The 26,415-nt window shown below is 39.4% G+C and overlaps 2 protein-coding genes across 2 annotated transcripts; one reads left to right on the top strand and one right to left on the bottom strand.

Moving 5' to 3' along the window:
• The first annotated feature begins 1,495 nt into the window (after window positions 1-1,495).
• LOC133790379 (uncharacterized) lies at window positions 1,496-2,820 on the top strand. Its single transcript, XM_062227994.1, has 5 exons — window positions 1,496-1,827; window positions 1,916-2,037; window positions 2,132-2,320; window positions 2,408-2,459; window positions 2,542-2,820. The coding sequence occupies exons 1-5, from the start codon at window positions 1,516-1,518 to the stop codon at window positions 2,659-2,661; spliced, it is 795 nt and encodes a 264-aa protein (XP_062083978.1). The 5' UTR covers window positions 1,496-1,515; the 3' UTR covers window positions 2,662-2,820.
• Window positions 2,715-4,528, bottom strand: LOC133790390 (nifU-like protein 1, chloroplastic). Its single transcript, XM_062228008.1, has 3 exons — window positions 4,081-4,528; window positions 3,242-3,378; window positions 2,715-3,142 (listed from the first exon to the last, which is right to left on the bottom strand). Exons 1-3 carry the CDS (start codon window positions 4,430-4,432, stop codon window positions 2,954-2,956), a joined length of 678 nt encoding a protein of 225 aa, XP_062083992.1. The 5' UTR covers window positions 4,433-4,528; the 3' UTR covers window positions 2,715-2,953.
• Between the last annotated feature and the right edge of the window lie 21,887 nt (window positions 4,529-26,415).

The raw sequence follows: 26,415 nt of genomic DNA, 5'->3' as shown, positions 1-26,415 counted from the left end.
ATAAAATGTAGTTAATCTGGGCCCATTGGGCTGGCTCAGGCGTGGCCAAGCCTTACAGCTGCCCATTATACATTAGCACAGACTGGTCTGCATGGGCTTCTAAGGGGATCCTGGGACAGGATCTGTCAGAGTAGTGGTAGTACTATTTCTTAGGAACATTGTATGTTCCGTGCGTACCCTCCTCTACAGATTAGTTGAGGAGACCAACTGCCAGATTTCATGGGGACGGCCAGCATTGGGAAAAGGTAGGCTTGCCCTATCCGGAAGTCTGGTCCGAGTTTGTTTACTAATGTCCAATTCGTTTACCGGAGTCCTGGTTTGTTCACTAGGACTCGAGTTCATTTGCCAAGATGGACATCATGACACTGAGTATCTCCCTGGATTCTTGATAAGGTCTATTTCCATCAACCAGTTAGTCTACCACCTCAATTGGCATCCCGGAGGATGTAGGTTGGTCGAGGCCAGGAAGATGAGTCGAGCCTGCATCTTAGTCCCGATTGAATGTTGTTGGCCTCGATGGTGCTTGGGTTATCTGGGGTTTCATCCTTCCCCGTTCACCAGGTTCAGGATGGGCCCAGACCTCTTAAAATGGCTCACGGACCCATTGGGTCATGTCACGTGTCACAGGAGAAAAACAGGGATAACACACACACACATATATATATGTTTTGTTATAAGTTGCATTACATAAAAATATTACAAAATAAAAATAAATATGTACATGATAAATATTGATACTCTCGTAATAATTCATTTATTAATATTAAAAAAATATAAGTAAGAATTTTATTAATGAAAAATAAATTTAATTTGTAAAACTATTAAATATTTTTTAAAATGTCATAAAAATAAAAAATAAACTCAGTGTCATGTTTGGCATTGTCAAAAATTAAATGGTCCAATTTTTCTTAAGATTAATGCACCTTTTTCTGTATTTTATTTATGTATTTTGAAAGAAAAAATAAATAAAAATTGTATTTAGTGACTTAAATTATACTATTTGAAAATATTGAGGACTTATGTGATACAAAATTAATTTTTGGACCTAAGTATTACAAAGCGTAAAATATGAGTATTGCAGCTGAAAAAAATCTTAAATTTTATATTAAAATACGGAGGAGATACGACACACAAAAGATAAAAGAGAAAGAAAGTTATTTTTATTTTATAATATCTATTTTATTACCGATGTTTTTTATTACTACACTTATTAATGAAGAGCAAATAAAATAAACAAGTAGGACATTTTGAAAATCATATTATAAAATAAAGTACATTAAGCAAATAAAATAAACAAGTAGGACATTTTGAAAATCTTATTATAAAATAAAGTACATTATTATAAAATACATACCACATAAACTCGCACCACATAAATTTTATCATCACGTGGACTCAAGCAAAGACTACTAACACCACTAATGGTTAGATATATTCAACAGTACATATATATTTATATGATATATATATAGTAGAGATATATATCTCACATTTTTATCTATAGTAGAGAAATATATGAGAGTGTCAAGTGTGCATGTGAATTGTGAAACCATGCACCATTCGATGGTTTTGTTAAAATCCTCTTGCTTTCTACATAGGTCACCCAACAATGTGAAGTCTAAGCCTTTTCTGGGTAGAGGAGCCTACTGCAGCCTAAGAAAACAGGAGAGAAGAAGCCTCAGAAAAGCTTGGCCTTCAATCACAGTGACCCTCTTTGGTTCAGGTTTCTTCTTGGGTCCCTTGCTCGATGGGCTTCACTCAAGGGTAGATCTTGTGGTGTATGACAATGGAGCCATTATCATTGGCCCACTCCATACAAATATCTGGGTGAAAAATGCAACCTTTTTAAAGCAATATATATGTGTTTTCTTTGTTTCAATATTTAATGCTTGCACTGCTCCATCTGTTGTAATAGGTTCCTTTTCTCCTTGGTTCATTCTATTGCACTATTGGGTTGCTTCAACTCTACTTGGATGAAAGGGGCTCTTCAAAGATTTCAAAAGATGGTATCCAAAAGAAAGCAGCTGTTTCTTTGATGTGAGTTTCTCAAGATCTTACTCTTTAAAATGTGATTAGCTTTCAGCCATTCATTATTTTTATTTTTGCCTGCAACACTTTGAATTGGAGGCAGAGCACTTGTGGTATTTATAGAACTAAGCGCTGAAATGTACAAAGCTGGAGTTGCATACAACACTGAGGCCTACATATTGTTCGGATTAGCTGAGTTGCTATGGCTATCACTGGACAGAACACTGTTGGGGTTCACCCTGGCATGCATTGTTGGAATCGGTTGCCCACTAGCTGAGACTCCGTTAATGAAGTAAGCAACCAACCATGTCATTTCACTCTCTTAATTGTGTGCTTAAATGGGTTGTGATTGTGTTCCTTTTCACTCCACCTCATGCAGGCTCTTCCACCTCTGGTATTATCCACAGCCAAACATTAACATCTTTGGCCAGGTAAATGGTAGCACTAGCATCCAAACACATCAAATTATCTGTATAAGGAAATATTAGAGTTTCTGTAATTTCTTGAATGCAGGGACTCGTCAGCTGGACAATCACTTGCTATTTTGCTTACACCATATTTTTGATCAATTTCTCTCGATGGCTGAAATCAGTGTTAACTGCTGCTGATCAAGTTAATGAGGGAGACTCTTAACATTGTTCAAAGTCTTAAGCCAAATTCCATGTATTTTGAAACAAAACAAAATCTGAAGCTGGAAGAGAATTCACCCAGGGTTGAGTCTGTTGATCTCATTTTTCATGAATGTATGTATACATAATGTGAAAAGAGCTATTATATGTCTTGACATAATCATCTACAAAGGAAAAATGTATGTAAATAACAGAGTAATGTTCCCAAAATTTTATCCAAAAATAAATGCAATATTTACTTATGGTGACAATGTAGAACAAGTAATTTGCTCAGATCTTCTAATAAAGAGAAAAGTCTACTGTTTGAACACAACGTTTACAATATCAGGGAACTTCTCCTTAATTGCAGCTTTGACACCAGATCCAATCGACTCGGGGCCAACATAGTTAACAAAGCAATCCCCATTTTCAACAGATAAGACTTCCACGCTTCCACCAAAGTTCTTTATGGCTGGTCTCAAAATGTCAAGATGCCGGTTCACCGCCTGTAAATGCAGCCATTTCAGATTCAATTTTTCACCAAAAACATCCCCTCAGTACTATAAGGTTTTGTTCCTCATTTTCAAAGCACTAACTTAACTCACCTCAGCAGTTGTCTCTTTCACCTCTTCATCATAGACTTGGCGGATTTCCTTAAGCGTGTCTCCAAACTTTTCTTTTAGTACACGTTCAATCCCCATTGTCATGGTTGTTGTAGAGCTAGGACAACTTTCGCATGCCCCTATTTATCATTTTTCAGTACTGGCATAGTCTCAGTCAATAAGAACCGTAAATTCATCGCAATGAAACCAAAATCACCACCATGTCATCTTTTCCAGCTTTCGTTAGAACTTTTTTAGTATTAACTATTATGCAACTTTTACTTCGAGCTATATTAATCATGGTAAATAAACACACTCAACTTCCAATCTATCATACCAGCTTATCTAGCAGATTACTTACCTCATTATCTGCGGTTACATATAGAATCAAAGGAAACAAAAAACTGAAAATTATTCTCAATCAAAGTTAAATTAGGCAATTCAAATGTGACTTTCACATATATATATCACACTTCAGACAGTAACTGTACATAGTTGAACATATATTGATATATAGACAGAAAAAAATCTCATAAAATAGAAATTATTCCTATGTGCATACTCTATCCTACTTCCATGGCTAAAGAGAGAAATAAAATATAATGATAACCATACTGTCAACCAAATACTTGCACTTGAAATAAAATTAGCTCAAATTACACAATGTAACATTCAATAATTGCAATTCAAGTACAATCTCTTGGAATTGGAGCTTAATACAAGTTGTATTTATATTATAAAACTTGATGAACCATAATTTCTTGAATTGGTCGAAAAATTATGATTTTAAGGCTTTATTAAGTGAAACCAAGCATATATAGATGAAAAGAAGCGAGACCCACCTTGAAGTTTGAGAGAAACGACACCATCTTCGACGGACACGACATCGACGTTGCCACCGTCAGAAATGAGATAAGGTCGTACGTCCTCGAGAACCAAGTCAACGTTTTGAGCTGTGAGTTCGAATTTCTGGGCAGAATAAAGTCCTGGCGAAGTAGAAGAAGAAGGACCAATCGGCGCGCTTGGGTTCGAAGCTCCAATTGCTGTTTTTGAGATGGTCTTGTTTTGAGAGGTTAGACCACGTTGTTTCACCGATATGAATTGTGGGTATTGATGAGATTTGAGTAGGATTATCGGAGAAGAAGACGATGGGGATTTGAGGATTCCGGTGGTAGTAGCTGAGAGAGAAGCCATGGTTAAAGCTTGGACTTTTTCTTCCTCGAGTCTAAAATTGATAAGGATGGAATAAAAGTCATCAAGTTTTGTTATTTCAACAAGTTTTAGGTCCCAGTTGTAAATATAAAATGGTAAATTTCATGTTATATGTATCATAACTTATTGAAAGTTTTAAAATGGGAAATTTAACAATTTCAATTTTTTTTAGACAAAAATACATTTAATATTCAAATACTCATTTTCTCTATCAATCCGAACTCTCTCTCTAATATCTCTCATTCTCACTCTGTCACTCTATCTCTCATTCTAATCTTATAGATCTCGAAAAAATATCAAAATTAAAAAAAAAATCATATGAAACAGACATTTGAGTGAAAACAAATGAACCACCAAAGTTTTCGTCAAATTTCAGTGCAAAGCACCGAAATTGCATCGAAAATACATTGTTTTTGCAAAAAATCACGATTTCATGATTACATCGCAATAGCATCGAAACACCATCGATTTTGCATCGAAAAATCATCGTTTTGGATGCTTAATTGGTTAAATACGTGACTATGTGGCATGCATAATTAATATGATTATATGAATATATTATATGCATGTTTATGAGTATTAAGATATGCATGTGGACCATTTTTGCTTATAAGGGCATATTTGTGATTTTGGCACGTTAAGGGTATAAATGTGATTTTATGTGATATTTGGTTGAGATCACATTATTATGTGGATATATTTGCAGTCCATGGCTCGAGACGGTCCTAGTGCGCGGACTAGCGAAATAGTCACAGCAGGGTTTAAATGCCCGACTTGGGGGAGCCTGGGGATATTTTTAGGAATTTAGAGAATATCTTGGGATTTATTGACAAGCAAATAAGTATTTAGTGATTAACTGGACACGATGAGATTAATTAGATTAATTGGTAAATGTTAGGAACACTTGAGGAATTAGTGGGAACCGGGGAAAATACTGTTTTACCCATAGAACAAACTAAAAGACTAAGTGACCCAAGGGGGGTAGTTTGGTCATTTTGAGTTAAAGATTAACTCAGTGGGGGTAAATCTAGACTTAGCTAGAAACCACCCAAGAATTCTATACTCTCAGCTCTCTCTCACTCCCCTACACATACTCACTCTCTCTCTCCATCTCTCTCATTGTGCCTTGAAGCTAGAAGAAGGGAAAAAACTCAGGAAGTGGGGCTGGGAATTCAGCTGTGGAAACCCAGGGGGATCAAGCTAGGATCATCCAAAGATATTGTTCAGGAATTATGCTGCAACTTGAGGTAAGAATTCAAGCTATTATCTCTAATTCTGTTGAAAATATGTTAAACTTAGAGTTTGCATGAGTTTTAGTTTGTTAGCTGGATTTGAGTGTTTGATGGTGCAAGAAAATGGTTTTAGGTTAGTTGATATGTTTGGGGTTTAAGGATAGGGATTATGGGCTTGAATTTGAGTTTGGCTGCTAGTTTGAGATGGGAATTTGAGGTTGGACTTGTGGAAAACGTTGAGAAAAGGATGGTTTTTTGGGTTTAGGGGCTCGGTTCGCAGCCCTGTTCTTTAGGCGCCGCAACCCGCATGAATTTTGGAGGCTGGGAGCCTTTGTTCGCCAGGCGCGTCGCGACTCGAGGGAGAGCAGGTCGCGGTCCGTGTCCCCTATCAGAGGGGGATTGAGCCTCTGTCTAAGGGGCGGGTCGCAGCCCTCAAGGGCAATTCGCGACCCGCAATGGGGAATTAAGGGGAAATAAGTTTTAAGGTTCGGGGAGGCTCGGGAATTCAAACCTAAAGGCTCGGGATGATTTCTACTACTCGGTTTAGTAGAAATCGAGGTCCCGGAAGCTAGCTATTGTTTCCTAAGTATTTATTTGGATTAGAAATTGATGGTTACCCATTGACATTGTGACTATGTTTATCACCAAGGCTCAGGACTGAGGATCGTGCTCGGGACCGTTCTGTATTCTTCGCTCGGGATTTGAGGTAAGAAGACTGCACCCTTGTGGTTGTGAATGGGACTGGGGTTCCCAATAACTGGATATGTGTATTGTGTGATTATACGATTGTTATGTATATGAGAATGAACGACCTAAAAGTGTTAGGGCTGATGATAAGTGTACTGAACGTAGCTCGGCCTAAGCGAGCCGGGGTTAGCTAAATAAATTGAGGGCTTGGCCCAAGTGTGCCAACCCTGAGCAGTTGTGTAATTGGTTACGATGCGTGTTTGAGATGGTGTGTTTAATATTGTTTAGTTATATGCTTGAATTCTGTTAAATGACTAAACTGATTGAATATTAGTGTTGTTATATGCGCTTACTGCTTATGGTTTTCTTGCTGAGCCTTGGCTCACGGGTGCTATGTGGTGCAGGTAAAGGCAAAGGAAAACTAGACCAACCATGAGTTGGAGAGCTCTGGGGGCGAGGTGTACATAGTCAGCTACACGTCTGCCATGGTCGAGGGAAAGTATAGAGCAGAGCCCTAAAAGTTGTATTTTGTCATTAGAGTGGCTTTTGATTGTATTAAACTTTTGAGGGTTGTAAATTGTCATTGATACCCTGTTTTTGGGATCTCATGTACCAAACATCTATTTTAATGAAAAATAACTGTTTATAATCAAAATCTTTTAACCCTAACCTAATAGTTGACTTTAGGAACACATTATTTTTTCAAACAACTTGATTAGCAAGTCTTGCACTATTTTAAAATACACAGTGTAATGGTCTTGGTTATCTAGGGCGTTACAACTTAGTATCAGAGCGGTCTAGGTTTAAGGGTTCCTGAAGACTGGCTGGGCATGTACACTCGTCGTTAAAGACAAGTTTGACTCTAGATTTGGTAACTGTATATATGTGACTGCATGCTTAAATGCTTAAATGAAATGTAAATGTTTTAATCTGTATGATTATTAGGGAGCATGAGATACTGATAGGGCCTGGCCCTTCATTGCTGTGTGATTATAATGAGGCATGCTTATTAGCATTGCTGCTACATGTGAATGAATATTTAAATGCTTGTTTGCATCTTGATTGCATATTGCTGGTTAAGTTTCAATGGTGGACTATGGAAAGACTGTTAAACTGTCATCATTGTCTGACTGCCGAGTCATTGATTGCAGATAAACTTGGATAGCTATGCGTCCAAGGTGATCAATACGACTAGCCAACGTAGGGTCCAAGGCTAGAGATGATGACCAGGGCTAAAGCCCTCCACCAGTCCCTGAGAACTGGAAACAGATACTTGCTGATATGCAAGCCCGATTACAGGGTCAAAAAGAGCAGATTCGCCTTCTAAGACAGCAGGCTCCGTCAGGGAGTGCTGCCTCTGTTGTGCCACCTGCTATGGTACCAGTTGTACAGCCACCTGAGGTTGGGAACAGGTGGGAGCCACTTTATGAGCAGTTCAGGAGACAGCATCCTCCAACCTTTGAGGGAGGACCAGATCCACTTAAAGTTGAACAATGGATGAGTATGATTACTTCCATATTGGATTTCATGAGGGTGGAAGGTAATGACAGGGTGGCCTGTGCCACCTATATGCTTAGGGAGGATGCCCGTATTTGGTGGGAGGTGGCATCACAGACCATGGATATTTCTACCTTGAGTTAGGATGGGTTCAGAGATCTGTTTAACCAGAAGTATTACAATGTTGGCATCAGGGAAATAAAGGTGAATGAATTCATGGGGTTGGTACAGGGTAGCATGATAATTGTAGAGTATGTCCTGAAGTTTGATAGGTTGGAAAAGTTTGCATCAGACTTAGTGCCTACAGATGCGGCCAGGCAGGACAGGTTCGTTTGAGGGCTCAATGTTATGATAGCCCGGGATGTGAGGATTACATCGGTACTTGGGCAGACAACCTATGCTCAGGCTGTTGAGAAGACTTTTACTGCTGAAGAGGCAGAGAATAAGATCTGGAGGGAAAGCGCTGCAAGACGAGATGTTCGCAGGGCAGCGCCTCCATGCCACAGGGTAGGGCTGAACATTTGACCCGAAAAACCCGCAAACCCAACCAAACCCGACCCGACCAACCCAAATTTTTGCAAAACCCATCAAATTCGGGTGAAATCCTATCCGAACCCGACATGGTTCGGGTCAGGTTCAGATTTTGAAATTACGGGCACACGGGTTCAGGTGTAGCTCGAACCCGAACATAATTAAAAAAAATTACCAAGACCCAATTTGTAAAAAATTAACATTACCAAACTAACAACAAAGTTAAAAAAAACATGTGAAAAGTAAAAAAAATTCAAAAAGTGTCAAAAAATGGTATTTTTGAAAAAATAATTCCAAGGCCCATTTTTGGCCCAAAGCCCATTTTTGGACCAATCCCATCCGAAACTTGACCAAACCCGAAACCTGAAATCACCCCAAAACCTAAAAAATTTGGACCAGATTCAGTACCACTTTCCTCCACCCGAAACCTGCAAAACCAGAACCAGATGCACCTGAAACCTGAAAACCCAACCCGTGTGCACCCCTACAACAGGGTCTGGGAGGGGCGGCGGCCCCAGTGATCTGAAGAGGAAGACCCATGACACTTCAACCACTACTGGTCCTGATAGGAGGGATCGGGGTGCTCAGGGTGGCCGCCAGGGAGGCGCTGAAGCATGGAGAAGTTACCCAGAGTGCATGAGATGCAGGAAGCGCCATTCGGGCGAATGTCGGGCAAAGGCTTGTTATCTGTGCGGGGTGGTGGACAGCTTGACTCCAGCTCGAGTTTTCACCTTGACGCAGGCAGAGCCCGAGGCTAGTCCCTCGGTAGTGACAGGTCTGTTTTCTAGCGCTGGCTCTTCATATACTATATTGATTGACTCTGGTGCTACACATTTGTTTGTTTCTAGTAAGGTAATTGATAGATTGTGTAAACCTAGTGAGTATTATACTGCGGGGTTTGGGACTATACTGCCTACATGGGAACTGGTAGTTTCTAGGAGATGGATTAGAGCACTACCAGTGATGGAAGGTAGTAGAGAACTATCAATAGATTTGATCGAGTTGAGTATGGATGATTTTGATATGATCCTAGGGATGGATTGGCTGGTTAGATCTGGGGCTACTATAGATTGTAGGAAGAAGATGGTGACCTTTGAACCTGAGGGTGAGGATCCCTTTGTTTTCATGGGTGCTGTGCATGGACCCCACATACCCATGATATCAGCATTGAGGGCTAGGGACCTACTACAGGGAGGTTGTATAGGTTTTCTAGCTAGCGTGGTGGATATCACCAGAGTTATGCCAGCGGGGCTGGGAGAGACTAGATTGGTACGCGAGTTCTTGGATGTGTTTCCCGAGGATTTATCAGGACTGCCGCTACACGAGGAGATTTAGTTCATCATCGAGTTAGTGCCAACTACAGAGCCACTGTCAAGGGCGCCATATAAGATGGCTCCAGCAGAAATGAAGAAGTTAAAGATACAATTGCAAGAGCTTCTTGATTTGGGGTTTATCAAACCTAGCTTCTCGCCATGGGGTGCTCTGGTTTTGTTTGTGAAGAAGAAGGATGGGACTCTGAGAATGTGTATAGAGTACAGAGAGTTGAACAAGTTGACCATCAAGAACAAACACCCCTTACCAAGGATCGATGACATGTTCGATCAGCTACTGGGAAAGACGGTATTCTCAAAGATTGATCTTCGTTCTGGTTATCACCAACTGAGGATCAAGGATGAGGACATACCGAAGACGGCCTTCCGAATGAGGTATGGGCATTATGAGATTTTGGTCATGTCATTTGGTCTGACCAATGCCCCAACAACATTCATGGATCTGATGAATAGGGTGTTCAAAGACTTCTTGGATCAGTTTGTAATTGTCTTCATCGACGACATCTTGGTTTACTCCAATTCAGAGGCAGAGCATGAGCAACATCTTCGATAGGTATTGCAGAGATTGAGAGAGCATCGGTTGTATGCCAAGTTTAAGAAGTGCGAGTTCTGGCTACCAGAAGTGACATTCCTTGGACACATTGTTGGTGAGGATGGGATTAAGGTAGAACCAGCTAAGGTAGAGGTAGTGAGAGGTTGGTCGAGGCCAAGGAACGCCTCAGAGGTTAGGAGTTTCCTTGGATTAGCAGGGTATTACAGACGATTTGTGGAATGGTTCTCGAAGATTGCTACACCAATGACAGAATTGACACGGAAGAATATGAAGTTTGTTTGGTCAGACAAGTGTGAGAATAGCTTCTAGGAACTGAAGTGACGACTGATTACTGCTCCTATTTTGAGTCTCCCTTTAGAGGGAGGTAAGTTCGTAGTTTATTGTGACGCATCGAGATTAGGATTAGGATGCGTGTTGATGTAGAATGAGAGGCTTAATACTTATGCATCACGATAGCTGAAGGAGTATGAGCAGCGGTACCCTACCCATGATCTAGAGTTGGCAGCGATGGTATTCGAACTGAAAGCGACATTACTTGTATGGAGATAAGTGCGAGATATACACTGATCATAAGAGCTTGAAGTATTTCTTCCCCCAGAAGGACTTGAATATGAGGCAGAGACGTTGGCTGGAATTGGTAAATGACTATGATTGTGATATCCTTTACCACCCAGGGAAAGCCAATGTAGTGGCAAACGCCTTGAGCCGGAGGGGCTCGGGATAGTTATTTAGCTCTACACATATATCAAAGGAGTTAGTAGAAAAGATGGCTAGAGCAAGGATAGAGCTGGTTGTGGGTCGGTTGGCCAATGTTACATTACATTTTACCCTTCTAGAGAGGATAAGAGAGGGTCAGATGGATGATATACAGTTGTAGGAGGTTAGAGGGAATGTCTTAGTCGGAGTGGCTAAGGATTATTCCATTTCAGAGACTAATTTATTATGGTATAAGGGTCGGATTTGTGTCCCAATAGTTATGAGTATTAGACGAGAGATACTGGATGAATCCCATACCACACCATACTCACTCCATCCAGGCACCGCGAAGATGTATCAGGATCTACGGAGATTATATTGGTGGCATGGAATAAAGAAGGACGTAGTGGAGTATGTGGCCAAGTGTTTAACCTATCAGTAGGTGAAGGCTGAGCATCTGCGACCATCGAGGTTGCTAGAACCTTTGGGTATTCCCGAATGGAAGTGGGAGGACATTACTATGGATTTTCCAGGAGGTTTACCCAGGACAGTGGGGTTACATGACTCGGTGTGGGTGATTGTAGACAGATACACCAAGTCAGCTCACTTTCTACCAGTGAAGACAACCTATACTGTAGATCAGTACGCGGAGTTGTACGTGAGGGAGATTGTATGTATCCATGGGGTTCCTAAATCTATAGTATCAAACAGGGGTCCTATATTCACCTCCAAGTTTTGGGGTGGTTTGCAGAAGGCTATGGGGACTTAATTGAAGTTCAGTACAGCCTTTCATCCTCAGACAGATGGACAGTCTGAGAGGACAATTCAGGTATTGGAAGACATGCTTAGAGCGTGTGTGTTGGACTTTGAGGGGGTCTTTGAGTAAGAACCTTTCGTTGATTGAGTTTTCATACAACAACAGTTATCAATCAACGATTGGAGTAGCCCCATATGAGATGTTGTATGGGAGGAGATGTAGATCGCCCATTCATTGGGATGAGATGGGTGAGAGGAAGTATTTGGGATTAGAGTTAGTTCAGAATACTAGTGAAGCTATTGAGAAGATCCGAGCTTGAATGCTCACTTTGTAGAGCAGATAGAAAAGCTACGCTGGTCCTAAGCGTAGGGAAGTGGAGTTCCAGGTAGGGGACCACGTGTTTCTGCGAGTGTCACCACTGCGAGGGGTGAGGAGGTTTGGGAAAAAGGGCAAGCTAAGCCCTAGATTTATAGGACCTTTTAAGATTCTAGAGAGGATCGAGCATGTGGCCTATAGATTGGCTTGGCCACCATCATTATCAGGGGTTCATGATGTATCCCACATTTCTATGCTTCGGAAGTACGTCTCAGACACGACTCATGTATTGAAGTATGAGGATTTGGAGTTGCAGACATATTTGACATATGAGGAGCGACTAGTTCAGGTCCAAGACAAGAAAGATAAGGTTCTACGGAACAAGACGATCTTGTCAAAGTGTTATGGAGGAATAGCAAGGTCGAGGAAGCGAACTGGGAGCTTGAGTTAGCAATGCGGGATAAGAATCCCAAGTTATTTAGGTAAATTTTGAGGACGAAATTCTCAGTAAGAGGGGATAGTTGTATCGACCCAAAATTGCTAATAGGGCTTAGTGCCTTGATTAGCATGCCGGGATGGCATAATTAGATATATGTATGTTTAATTGGTTAAATGCGTGACTATGTGGCATGCATGATTAATATGATTATATGAATATATTATATGTATGTTTATGAGTATTAGATATGCATGTGGGCCCTTTTTGCTTATAAGGGCATATTTTTTATTTTGACCCATTAAGGGCATAAATGTGATTTTATGTGATATTTGGTTGAGACCACATTATTATGTGGATATATTTGCAGTTCATGGCTCAAGACGGTCCTAGTGCGCATATTAGCGAAATAGACACATCCGAGTTTAAATGCCCGGCTCGGGGGAGCTTGGGGGTATTTTGGGGAATTTAGAGAATATTTTGGGATTTATTGAGGAACGAATAAGTATTTAGTAATTGGTAAATGTTAGGAACACTTGAGGAATTAGCGGAAACTGGGCCAGGTCACGACCGGCTTTTGCATTTTTGCCTAGATTTGGTTTTTATTCATGGGATCTTAACTCTAAGGGCCTAGGATCGATCCTACTACCCAGTTGAGTAGGATTCGACGTCCTGGAGGCTAGGTTTGGGTCTGTAAGTATTTATTTACTTATTTTGATGAGGTTTTATATTATGGTTGTGACTAGGTTATCACTAGGGGTTTGGAAACAGGATCATGCTTGTGGCTTGTTTATTGGTAACCTCTACTTGGACCAAATGTAAGAAAACTGCACCCAGTATGTGATGCATGTGATACATGCGATACATGTGATAAAGGTATGGCATGAATATGGAATTGATCAGAGCTTGAGTCTCTGTAATTGTGCATGATCATAATTATGCTAGTGAATGTTTAGTAAGCATGTTGAATGCCTTATATTTGGATATTTGACATATGATATATGCATGGGTGCATTGCTTACTTATGAGTGGTACTAACTTATTAGTCAGAAATGGCACTGGTCGTATGGAATTAACCTATGAGTCAAGAGCGGCATAAGCGTATTGACCGCAGAGCCGAAATGATTAGATCTAATCAACATAAGCATTAAATGCTTGACCAACCCCAAGGTCGAAGAAAACTAAAGCACTTGTCTTTTCTAAAGGCTAGTTACTTAGAGCCAGGGACAAAATGCTTAGGTGACTGAAACGTCACATGGCTTATGGTGTAGAGCCCCAGAGATAGACTTATTAGTCATCTATTCAGGGAGCAGTCCCCAGAGATAGACTTATTAGTCATCTATTCAGGGAGCAGATCCCTAGAGATTGACTTGACAATCATCTCCTCAGAGCGCAGAGCCCCATAATCATTTATTTGGACTTGTCTGCATGCTTATTGTGATTTAGTAACATGTTATGACCTATTTATGAGCATGTTTAAGTTTTCTTGCTGAGCCTCGACTCACGGGTGCTATGTGGTGCAGGTAAAGGCAAAAGAAAGCTGGAACATCCTTGAGTTGGAGAGCTTAGGTGACGATGTGTACATATGCGGCTGCTCGACCACCACGGCCGAGGGTTTAAAGAGGAACTTGGGTTAAACCCTATTTTGCCACTTAGGTTGGCTGGTTGTAAATATTTTATTATAATTAACCTTTAAAATATATTTTTGGGATCCCAATGTATACAGTAAACGTTTTAGTGAAACTTTGTATCTTTAACCAAAAATTTTAACCCCAAACTGTTAATTACATTTAGTTACACGATTATGGACAAATGACTCGGTTAGGGAGTTTAGCACTATTTAAAATGCACAATGTAATGGTCCCTAGGTAGTAGGGTGTTACAACTTGGTATCAGAGCGATCCAAGGTTAATGGTTCCTGTAGACAAGCTGGACATGTACACTCGTCACTAAAGACAAGCTTCACTTAGGGTATGGTAACTATTTATGTGGTTATATGCTTAACTGTTTAAATAAAATGTAAATGCTTTACCTGCATATTGTATTAGGGAGCATGAGATTTTGATAGAGTCTGGCTCTTGATTATTGATGTGCTTATATGATTACTTGCTCATTGAATATATTAATGTGTTATTTGCATGCTGGAGTTGGAAGCATGGTATGTATGTTGGAAGAGCAAGGGTTATGAATTGATGTATGAATGTTGTGAGCATGTTTTTAGCACTGCAGTGGTTGTGAATGTAGTGTGATAAGATTGTTCTCGTGGGAAAGGCTTTTGAATATGCTCATCATGTTTAATGGGTCAAGTTATTGACTGCAAATTCAATAAGAAGATATGTATCCAAGGCAGTTAATGAGACATGGTGGTGGTTATACTGAGGCTGGGAATTACAGCCAGGGTTTGAGTTCTTCACCTGCCCCTCAGAATTTTCAGCAGGTGTTTACATATGTGTAATTAAGATTGCAGAGGCAAGATGAAGAGATTAGGTGTTTGAAATAGCAAAAAAATCTGTTAGGGAGCACCTCTTCCTTTGCTATGCCAGGAGTGGCACCAGTATTTACTCAGCCTAGTGTTGAGAACAGGTGGGAATTTCTTTGTGGAAGATTCTAGGAATACTACCCTCCGGTTTTTTAGGGAGGCCTAGATCTATTCAGAGATGAGCAATGGATGGGCATGATCAGTTCCATCCTCGACAGTATGGGGGTAGTAGGTCACGATAAGATAATCTGTGCTACATTTTTATTGCGAGATGATCCCTGGACATGGTGGGAAGTAGTATCTCAGACACGAGATATAGCTGTGATGGACTGGAAAGAATTTAGGTAGTTGTTTAATGAAAGATATTACTGTGATGCAGTCAAGACTGCTAAGATGAATGAGTTTCTGAACCCCGTTCAGGGAAATGCAACAGCAACCGAGTATGCTAATAGATTTGATGGGTTGGCCAAGTTTGATTTTGATATGGTACCCACAGATGTAGCTCGGAAGGAAGGTTTATCCAAGGATTGAATCCCAGAATAGCTTAGGGCATTAGAGTTACCCCAGTGCATGAAATCTCTACCTACGCTTAGGTGGTAGGAAAGGCTCTTGCTGTAGAGAGCACAGGAAATTAGATTGAGAAAGAGAGTGCTGGAGAGCACGGAGCTCAGACAGTGATACCTCCATTTATTGGAATGGGCAAGGACAAGGATTGGGAACCTCACCCGACATGCACTCGGTGCAAGAAACGTCATTTGGGAGAGTGCTGAGCAAAGGCATGTTTCTTATGTGGAATGATTGGGCACCTCAAGATGGATTGCCCAAGGTGAAGAAAGGATGAGCCAAAGGGGGTGGACAGCTCGACTCCAGCTTGAGTGTTCGCTCCGATGCAGTCAGAGATTGAGACTGAGACTGAGATTGAGACTGAGGCTGGTTCCTTAGGGGTGGTAGGTCAGCTTTCTAGCTTAGATTTTTGTATTGTCCTGACTAGATTTAGTGTCATGTTGTTCTTTTCTTTGTTGCATCTAGAGAGGCATACATTTGATATGCGGATTACATGGTTATGTTGTGATGAGACTGTGATACTATTTTGGTGATCTTAAGAGATGAGTTAGATTATTGTAAAAAGTACTCATCAGTTGGTTTGATAGGGTTGGTTATGACTGACTTTGATATGATCCTGAATATGGATTGGTTCACCAAGTATAGGGCAATGATAGCTTGTAAAGAAAGGATAGTAATCCTTGAGTTTGAGGGTGAGAAACCCTTGTATGTGTTTGCACTGTGCATGGATTCTGTATGTTTATGACAACTGTATTTAGAGCTAGAGATTTATTGCAGGAAGATGCATAGAACTCCTAGTGTGGTGGATACCACTTAGGCTGTGCTAGTGGGAACAGGACAGACTGGATTAGTCTGTGAGAATCTGGATGAGTTTTCAAGGGATTTGTCAGGATTATCATTTACACAAAGAGATAAATTGGTAATAAGATTGGTGCCAGAGACAGAACCAGGTCTAGGGCACTGTATTAAATGGCTTCAGCAGAGATGTAAGAACTAAAGGCTCAGTTATTGATTAAGATGGTATTCTCTAAGGTGGATCTTTGATCTGGTTAGTACTAGCTGAAGATCAGGGTGAAGGATATGCAAATGATTGTTTTTATATTAGATATGGGCATTAGGAGTGCTGAGTTATGTTTCGGTGGATTTGATTAATGCTGGGTTGTTTTGATGAATCAGATGAACAGAGTACTCAAAGATTATCTGAGTTGGACTTGTGATCGTCTTGATCGACGGCGAAGGCCCAATACGAGTAAGAACAACGTCTCCACGAGGAGCGTATAGAGAGCGTACTCCCTATCCAAGCTTCAACAGATGCAAAAGAAGACGATGAGCTCGAAGTTGAGCTCGAGGCTGGGATCAAATCATCCCCCGTGCCTCAAGGTAAATCCCCAATATTTGTTAACTACACCCTTCACGTAGGGGAGGGAATTAGCCCCGACCACTCCTTATTTTCGCCATCACTCCTTGAGTGTGGGCAAGTTTCGGAGCGTCCTTGGACCGACGGGGAGTACCAGGACTACCAAGACCTTATTGACATTTTTCTTCGCCATCCGAAGAGGAGGAAACACCACCAAGGGATCGTGCCTTTGGATGAGGTGACGTCCATGCACGCGATATGGTTTTGTCAATACGACACCAACAAAACACAGGAAATGGGCCGACTCGTCTGTGAGTTTGCCCATTCCATTCTTCACCTAGAAGAGCCTTATCATGGTGGGGCTCCTGAGGAGATTTATTTTGTGCCTTGCATGCATGCTTATTTTTATAGATAGCTTATTTTCTTTTCTTCTGAAGGCTAACCTTTTCTGCTTATTTGCGCAGAAAACATGGGACTGTTCAACTTGGTCAGGTAGAAATGATAGAGGGTGATGGGGCCTTCTCAAATAAATTCCCCGGAGGCATCGATCGCAGTGTCCCTGCCATCAACGCTCATTCCCTTGGTCCCGATGGCCGGTCTTCCCACTCCTGCGCCTCCCATAGTCCCAGAAGCTGCCTTGTTGACCACTCCTCCGGGGCCAATGATTACAGAAGAGGTCATTGACCTCGAGGCCTCCCCCCCTTGAGATGAGGGGACTTCTTGGAAGGGAAAATAAATCCCTTCTAGGGTGTCTGACCATCCTTCGGTCAAGAAACCTCGCCTAGTGGTCTTTCTCAAACACTTTGAGGGAGGAGACCTAAAAAAGCACAGACAGATAGTCGAATACTTCCACGCCCGTCTTGATGAATACAACAAGGATTTCAAAGTCCTCACGAAGTACCTATGGGAAGACAGTCTGCAGAGCCCAGTTGCTCCACCTAGTTGTGAGGAGATGGAACCTCTACTCTCAGGGAGAGTCAGAGAAAGAATGACCTTACTCGCCGCAGAGCTGCTCCAAGGATTGGCGGGGTCCTTGTGTGACATGCCCTACTGAAAATTCACTCATTGTGGTAGTGACAATGAGATCTCGATGATATCTGTCAGCTACCACATCTCCATGAGGGTATGCTTCAAACATCTTTAACTCCCCTTTTGTCTGTCTTAATTTTTTGTCGAGCTAATATGTATTGTTCTTGTGCAGAATGCGACCTTCAACCAACGACTTGGGGACATCGTGACTATGAGGTCCTTCAAGCTGAAGGAGCTTCGGGAGGAGATGGCTTAACTCAAGGAGACCGCGGTCCCACTAGTAGAGCACTCGTTGCTCCAGAAGGACTTTGAGGATCTCAAGACCCGTGCCTTAGAGTTGGAGACTCGGCTTTCCACAGATCAGTTGAAGTTTTCATCTCTTAAGGACACTTTCGCAAAGCTGCTAGAAGATGCCAGGAGTCAAACCCGTTCCGTGGAGGAGGCCAAAGACAAGTTGTCGGTGGAGCTCACAGCTGTTCGAGAAGAACTCCTCCTGAGTCACGAGGAGTCCTTGTCTCATGTCGCCGAGCTGGCTAAAGTCTAGGAGAAGGTTATTAGGGCCAAAGAAGAAGTTGTGCACGCCACATCTCGTGCCAAGAACTTTAGGCTCTGAGTAAAGGATTTAGAGAAGGACTCGATGTGATTGCAGATGACACTCTGTTTGTGGCGTGGCAAAGCAACAAGGACATGGACATGTCATTCACTGAGGAGCCCAACATGCAGATGATGCTCGAGGAGTGTCTCCGTACTAAAGAGACCAAGGCAGCTCAGGAAATGGAAGCCACGACGATCGTTCGTACTCCCAAGGTGGATTATGTCATCGAGGTGGTGGCGGAAGTTCCTCCGGGCGAGGGCCCTAAATGATTTTATTTTCCTTTCTTTGTTTAAGTAGGCATGTGTGCCTTTGTTTACTGGGGTACAAAAAATTCAATGCTCGAGCCCTCGAGCTCAATTGTAAATACCTGTTAACCTTTGCAGCTTTTACTAATTTTCTTACCATTATTGCTTGTTTATAAACATGCTAACATATAATAATCATGCAATTTGGTCTCACTAGTTTAGCTTAGTTTTCACGTCACTCAATGTAACGTAACGCCACGAGAGTCCAAAACCTCAACACGTCCACATTTTGTGGGCCTCGAGTCTTAGACTTAGGTCTTGTGCTCGAATCTTAGTTAGGGGTGCACACGGGTCATATTTTTGTGTTTCAGGTGCATCGAGTTCGAGTTTTGCAAGTTTCAACGTAACGTAACGCCACGAGAGTCCAAAACCTCAACACGTCCACATTTTTTGGGCCTCGAGTCTTAGACTTAGGTCTTGTGCTCGAATCTTAGTTAGGGGTGCACACGGGTCAGATTTTCGTGTTTCAGGTGCATCGGGTTCGAGTTTTGCAAGTTTCAGGTTGGGAAATGGGGTACCGAACCCACTCCAAATTTTTCAGTTTTAGGGTAATTTCGAGTTTCGGGTTTGGTTGGGTCGGGTGGGGTCGGGTTTCGAGTGGGATTGGGCCAAAAATAGACATTAGTAACAAAAATTTCAAAAATACAAATTTTTTGACACTTTTTAATTTTTCTTTTACTTTTCACATGTGTTTTTTTTTTAACTTTGTTGTTAGTTTAGTTCAATTGATATTTTACAAATTGGGCCTTGGTCAATTGTTTTGAAAGGGCAGGGGGTTAGGATTTTTTTGTCATCAAATTTGAATTAAAATTAAAATAATTTTTGGGTGTAACCCGAACCGGTGTATGTGTATTTACCAAACCCGAACCCGACCCATGCATACTCGGGTTCAGGTCTAATCCGACCCAAAATGAACATCTTTTGTCAAAAACTAGGTTTTCGAGTTGCGGGTTGTGTGGGTTTTTTATTTTTGTGGGTCAAATGTTCACCCCTAATCTTAGTAGCCTGAGTATTTATCAACTTCTCTTAGTATTTGGAGAGGCTTAGGCACTTATTGTTGTTCCCCAGGTCTGTGGTCCTCGGGATTAACTTTAAGTGCGATGTCAAGTGGGAACACTTAACACGTTCATATGTCCTCGAGTCCCAACAACTTGGGGTTTAGGTCGTCCATTATACTTAGAGTTTGAAGATCTTCCTTTTAGTGTTTAGACGCTTTGGGCATTTAGTGTTTCTCCCTAGGCTTGTTGTCCTCGGGAATAACTTTAAAACCATCCGGTATCCTCGAGTGCTAATCACTCACGCTGTAGGAGGTCAAATTTACTGAGATAATAGTGCCCTGGGGTGCACTTTCCCTAGGGTGCTATTTTGGGCTTTCCGCCCTGCCCCTCGAGTACAACTACTCGGACCTCCGCCACGTGGAAGTTGTGAACTCGTTGTTTGTGGGCTCCAAGTCCCCGGAGCATGCAACTGAGTTTCATGTCCTTAGGTCGGGCCTCGCGACGTTAGATTTCCGTTCACATCTCGAGTCAGCACTCATGTTACTTGGATTTCTCACTGCTGGGTGATTATTTTGGGGTTATGCATGAGTACAAACGACTCGGGATTTCGTTAACATCTCGAGGATTGGGACATGGTTTTTTGTTCCTCGGGCGTGCGCTACCCTTGGGAGAATACCTTAGATCTATCCTTGCATTACTTGGATTTTTCTGACGTTGGGATCTTTCCCAGGTCTTGGTTTAGGGGCCCCATGACACTTAGGTTGCTTCGCTCGCTGACTAGCTTAGCTTCCTAGGTCATTGACTCCCAGTGCTAGGATTAACCTTACGGTTCTCAACTCAAAGTTTTGGGCCTGAGTACAGATGACTGAAGCTTCCGTTCTCATTTCGAGTTTTAGGAACTTGGTCATAACTCCTCAAGCTCAATTTCCTCGGGAGGTAACCCAAGTTTGCCCTTGCACTACTAGGATTTTTAATCTTCGAATTCCTGTGACACTAGGCCTACTCCGCTCATAACCAACTTAGTGTCCTAGGTCTTTAGGCCCGAGTATAGATGACTCGAGATTTCGTTCGCATCTCAAGATCTAAGAACTTGGTCATGGCTCCTCAGGCTCAAAGTCCTCGAGAGATAACCCAAGTTCGCTCTCGCACTACTAGGATCAAGTCATGGGCTTCCCTAGACTTTGCTTAGTTCCCTAGATTTTTCTATTCCATGGGTGTTGAAACTAGGTTTATTCTGCTTCATGACGAGCTTAGTTTCCTAGGGCATCCTCCACGTCTTTTATTTTGGGTAGTTGCAGTTATGATTTTTGTAATGTACTTTTGAAAACTTCCTCAACATAGTTAGTGTATTCCATTACTCACCAAATTAACTGTATATCTATTGTACTTAAGCTAAATAAGCATACCTATAATCCTTTCTAAACAATTATTTACTTTGGTTCAGGGTTGGGGGAAGAGAGTCAAAACTATAGGGGAAGTGACTTTGGGGTTTACAAATAGAGCTCAAAATTGAACTAGATGATACATTACAAACTACAAACAAAAATATACTAAAATGTTATGTTCCAAACTGAAACATAAACAACAAGAAAAAATAGTTATCTTAACACTTGAAAAAAATCAATTGATCAACACAACACATCCAGTTGTAAATATTTATATATGTTTATTCATACTTTGAGCTTGGTACAAGATCCACAACTCATTTCTTGGCTCCACGACAACAACGACTCGAGGAGAGGAGTGATGTTCTTAGTTGGTAAAGAGAAACTAAAGTAAAATTAGTGGGGCATTTAGTTCATGTATTAAAGGGAAGTAACTAAATCTATTAAAAAAAATCTAAATACAAAATTGTATTAAAAAATGTAAATACAATTTAAGATTATATTAATAAATTTAAATAAGTTTGTTCATCTTAAAACTGTAATAAAGTTGTAAAATATATTAAATAATATAATTTTCATTCTTGTTTGGGGTAGACATGAAAAGACATTTGAAGACATATACTTAGAACCAGATTTTGTCTAGCTCGATAATGAATTTTGTTTAATTCACAACTATTCTATCAATTTAATCATTAAAAATCATATACCTAAAATGAAATCCAAAGTATTAAGAACATGTTTAGAAAATATTGTATATATTAAACAAAATTATTGTGTAAATACTAAGTTATCTAATTACTACCTTAATAATTACACTATTTTAGAATACATTGTGTGTTTAGATATAAAGTAATTTTTACATTAGAATTATAATTGTCATATATGACAATATAATTAATTAGTAATTACAATATAATTTATAATAAAGTAAAGCCTTTATTGAATTACTTTCAATTACATGATTGCAAAATAATTACTTCTTGTAGTGGACAAAATTTGTCTACAATTAAAGCCCATCTAGTCAGCCAGACTAGCTCGCCAGGACCAATAAGCAAGTAAGGCCCCAAACTTATGTAAATGGGCTTAGCCATCCAAACAAGCTAGCTAGTACCCAAACCCGAGTTCGGGTGCATTCAGTCAGTCAGGGACATTGAAGCAGTCAAAATGCACGCCCCTCTTCCCATGAAATTCGAAGGGAACCACTAAGAACGGGTCAGATGGGCGAGATAGACTAGAGGAGAACAAAACGAAAAGAAGAACAATAAATAAGACCCTCAAGGGTTGAGAATGGGACATCTAATAATCATTTTACTTTACTTTACTCTCTTACTAAAATGAAGTACTGCTCTCTCCAAGCGATCCAGTCAAGCAAGTTGAATTAGTCAACCAGGTCTGACCCAACCGGACTTGACCCGAATGTTGAATTATGCCGTCGTCTCTGTCGTCACTCTGACCATCCTACTACTCATCCATCCATCATTATATCGTTATTTTCGTTATAGTTTTGTTACTTTCAATTAAGCTTTCGTTACAATTCGACTGACTTGAGTGTCGAAGTCCCTTTGGCTGACACCCCACCGGTGCTCCCAATTAAACTCCCGTCTCTCTCTTTGTTCTTGACAGTTTGCTGGTAAGGGTGCACACGGGTTGGATTTTCGGGTTTCAGGTTCATCGGGTTTTACGAGTTTCGGGTGGAGAAAAATGGTACCGAAACTGATCCAAAATTTTTGGGTTTTTTCGGGTTTCGGGTTGGATTCAAGTTGGGCTGGGCCTATTGGGTTTTTGGCCGAAAAGCCCAATTTTGCAAAAATACCATTTTTTACACTTTTTTTAATTTTTATAGTTTGTTTTTACAAATTGATTTTTTTTACAAATTGGGTCAGTGTAAAATTTTTTTAAAAAATATAATGTCAATCAAAAGTCCAAAAACACTTAAAATACAAACAAAGTCCAAATTACAAATTACAAACATAAAAAATGTCAAAGTCCCAAAATACAACCATAAACAAAGATAAAGTCCATAAACTAAAGTACATAACTAGTTAACTGCAAAACCATAATAAAATCCATAAGTCTACAACCATAAACATAAAGTCCATGAAAATTCAAAATACAAAGAAAGTCCATGCCCTTTCTTTCCTTCCTTTCCTTCATTCCTTTCAAAATTCAAATAAAAAAAATTATTAGAGAAAAGAAATCAAGGATAATATATAACAGCATACTAAGTAAAGGCATGCACGAATAAATTCTTACAAGCAATTCTTTCAATTTCTAGATTGTTGTGCAGATGAGGATGATGGCAGAAAATTGACAAATGATGAAGCTGGCTCAACACTTGTAGGATCATTGGTCATCTCTACAAATATTATTAATATAAAAAATAAATAGTAGATTATAAAACATTCACACACTTAAAATAAATATTTATAAGTTATTAGTTGCAAGTTAGACCATGAAAATCCACATAAAATGTAATAAACTACCTGACTCAAGATACTTTAATGTTTGAAGCACTTCTTCTTCATCCATATAGTCTCGAACAATGATGGATTGATGTGATCCGCTCCACCAGTTATTGAGATAAATTAATGCTTCGGCCATCCTTGGGCTTAGTGAGCTTCTAAAAGGATCTAAAATTTAACCTCCTATAGAAAATGCCGCCTCAAAAGCAATGGTGGTAACCGGTATAACTAACACATCATGAGCCATGAGTGATAAGATCTTGTACTTGCACCCACTACTAGCCCACCATCCCAAAACATTAAAATTCTCACTTGGCCGCTCAGGCTCCTCTTCCAAATATTTATTGACCTCATTTTTTTCATTCCATCATCCTTCTCCAATCTCCATGTCACAAACTCATCATGCAAATTTCGTGACTTCTTGTTGACACTAGGTCGACCACTAACAGGCATGAAGAATGTGGATGAAGCACTAACAATAGAGGTTGACTTTAGCTGAGTCATAGATGTCGATGGATGAAGACTTGATGTTGTATCATTATATTGATCAAACATTGCCAATATTGTCTTCTCTACCTTTTTCACCATCTCTTTGCACGTCATCTCATCATAAGTAACACTAAAGCAATGACTGAGATAGTCAAGCTTATATCTTGGGTCAAGGATCAAGGAAATTAGAAGTGCCTCATTGCAATTATCAAGCTTTCCCCAATACTTGTCATACTTTAGTTTCATGCTCATTGTCATTGTCCTCAATAACTCATTCTCATCATCGTCAACTACTAAGTCATACAGCTCCTGTCGCATATTGCAAATCTCAATGAAGTACTTATTAGCAGTAACATAAGTAGACCCACTAAACTTTAATGTTATTTCGTAAAAAGTCTCCAAAAACTTCAAAAACACTAGAGCATTATCCCAATCAACAACAGTGGGGGGCCCTCCTTTGGTTTTCTATCTTTGTCAACCTCATCAAAATATTTCATATAATTAGCTGTTGGAAATGTGCCCTAAAAGCATATGTAGTAGACATTATTTTATGAAATAAATAAATAAATTGAATTTGTTATGCATATATTTTATGGACTATATTATTCTGTGATAATATTATGTAAATATCAGGAAAATTCTTAAGTTCATATATGTGATCTCAAACACGTATTGGTATGGGAGGATTATGTTTGAGATAAATGAACTTGAATAGTTCGCAGTAAAATAAAGTTATGGAATCTTTAGATTAATTACTGCAAGTACGGTCCACTAGTATTATGAATACATGTGATCTAGATCTGGATCACTAGTGTGGTAGGACACTTTAGTGGAGGTGCTTTATATATTAGAGAATATATAGAACTGGACCAAATATGTTTATTAATACTTAGTTAAATACCGGTTCGAAGTATTAATTAAATATATCAACTGATGATCATATACAAATAGATCTTAATCCTGAAGTTACTATGAACTCCTGTTTATGTTATATGAGTTCTTTGATTCACTTGTTAAGGTCTGTCAGAATGATCAGGATGAAAACTTTTGTTTTGAGAACTCATTAATGTAGATGGCTGGGGACATAGTATACAGATATGGAATCTATGCCTTCTCGCAAGAGATTGAATGATGGTTCTCTTAAGGGTTGACTTTTGGGACTGAAAGGTTATTGAGCTCAAATTCATAATTTAGTTATGAATTAACCTTCACTAGTAGAGTCAATGTTACTTAAGAAAACAAGAGATGTTTAAAAGGGTAAAACGGTAATTTTATTCCCGATTAATTATGAATCATTATTAGAGGGTCAAGTTGTATGCAATGATTATATCAATGGACATTTTATAATTATAAAGTACTCAGTAAATGAAATGTCTATAATTACAAGAGTACAGTCTCATATTTATAGTGGAATAATCATGAGATTAATAAATTAAAAAGTTTAATTAATAATCTCAAATTTGTTGGAGCTTGGAATTATAGGTCCATAGGTCCCCATAGTGACTCTATCAACACTATTCAAGGTAAGAGTTGATATGAATGGAAAAATAGTTTAAAGACATATTTAAGAATAAATTTGTTCTTCAGGCCAAATATGCAATTATATGATAATAGTGATTAATTAATTAATTACAAATTAGTCGTAGTTAACAAAATCAATTAATATTTAATTATTGTATAATTTTTGAAATTATATTAAATAATTAAATTAATTTCAAATTTTAATTAATTAATTAATTATAATAAATTAAATATTTATCTTCGAAAATATTAGATTTAATTAATTGATAGAATTAATTAAATATCTTTATTTCAGTGGGAGATAATAATCTGATAAGTTTAAATTGGATTTGAATTTAAAATATTAATATTTATTCAAATAATTAATTATATTTGATAATTAGTTAAAAATGTATTTAATTTAAATTTGAATTAGTTATCAAGTTGTTAGATCTTATCTAACAAAGAAGTTTGAATAAATAATTAAATAAAAATTGAAAAAACCAACATCCTTAAAAAATAGGGATGCTACACGTGCACACACAATCCATGGACTGTGTGTGGCGTGTACTGCTATTTTCAGGGATATGATTTTCAATTTTATTTAATTAATTAATTAATTAATTAATGGATAATTCAAATTTTCATTTTTGGATATTTTCATTAATAAAATAATTATTTATTTAAAAAGTAAATTGTAAGTTAGTTACAGATTTATTTTTTAAATTTGAATATTTTCTTTTAAGTATGACTAATCAGAAAATATT

This window comes from Humulus lupulus, chromosome 1 (assembly GCF_963169125.1).
Source record: "Humulus lupulus chromosome 1, drHumLupu1.1, whole genome shotgun sequence".
Lineage (NCBI taxonomy): Eukaryota > Viridiplantae > Streptophyta > Magnoliopsida > Rosales > Cannabaceae > Humulus > Humulus lupulus.
This window is presented reverse-complemented; position numbering and strand designations above follow the sequence as displayed.

Excerpts from the sequence above, each read along its gene's own strand:
- LOC133790379 (XM_062227994.1), top strand. The coding sequence starts at position 1,516 with ATGAGAGTGTCAAGTGTGCATGTGAATTGTGAAACCATGCACCATTCG. Across the intron at positions 1,828-1,915 it reads CACTCCATACAAATATCTGG|GTTCCTTTTCTCCTTGGTTC; the intron begins GTGAAAAATGCA and ends CTGTTGTAATAG. Across the intron at positions 2,038-2,131 it reads AAAGCAGCTGTTTCTTTGAT|AGCACTTGTGGTATTTATAG; the intron begins GTGAGTTTCTCA and ends AATTGGAGGCAG.
- LOC133790390 (XM_062228008.1), bottom strand. The coding sequence starts at position 4,432 with ATGGCTTCTCTCTCAGCTACTACCACCGGAATCCTCAAATCCCCATCG. Across the intron at positions 3,379-4,080 it reads CGTTTCTCTCAAACTTCAAG|GGGCATGCGAAAGTTGTCCT; the intron begins GTGGGTCTCGCT and ends AATGATAAATAG. Across the intron at positions 3,143-3,241 it reads TGAAAGAGACAACTGCTGAG|GCGGTGAACCGGCATCTTGA; the intron begins GTGAGTTAAGTT and ends CTGCATTTACAG.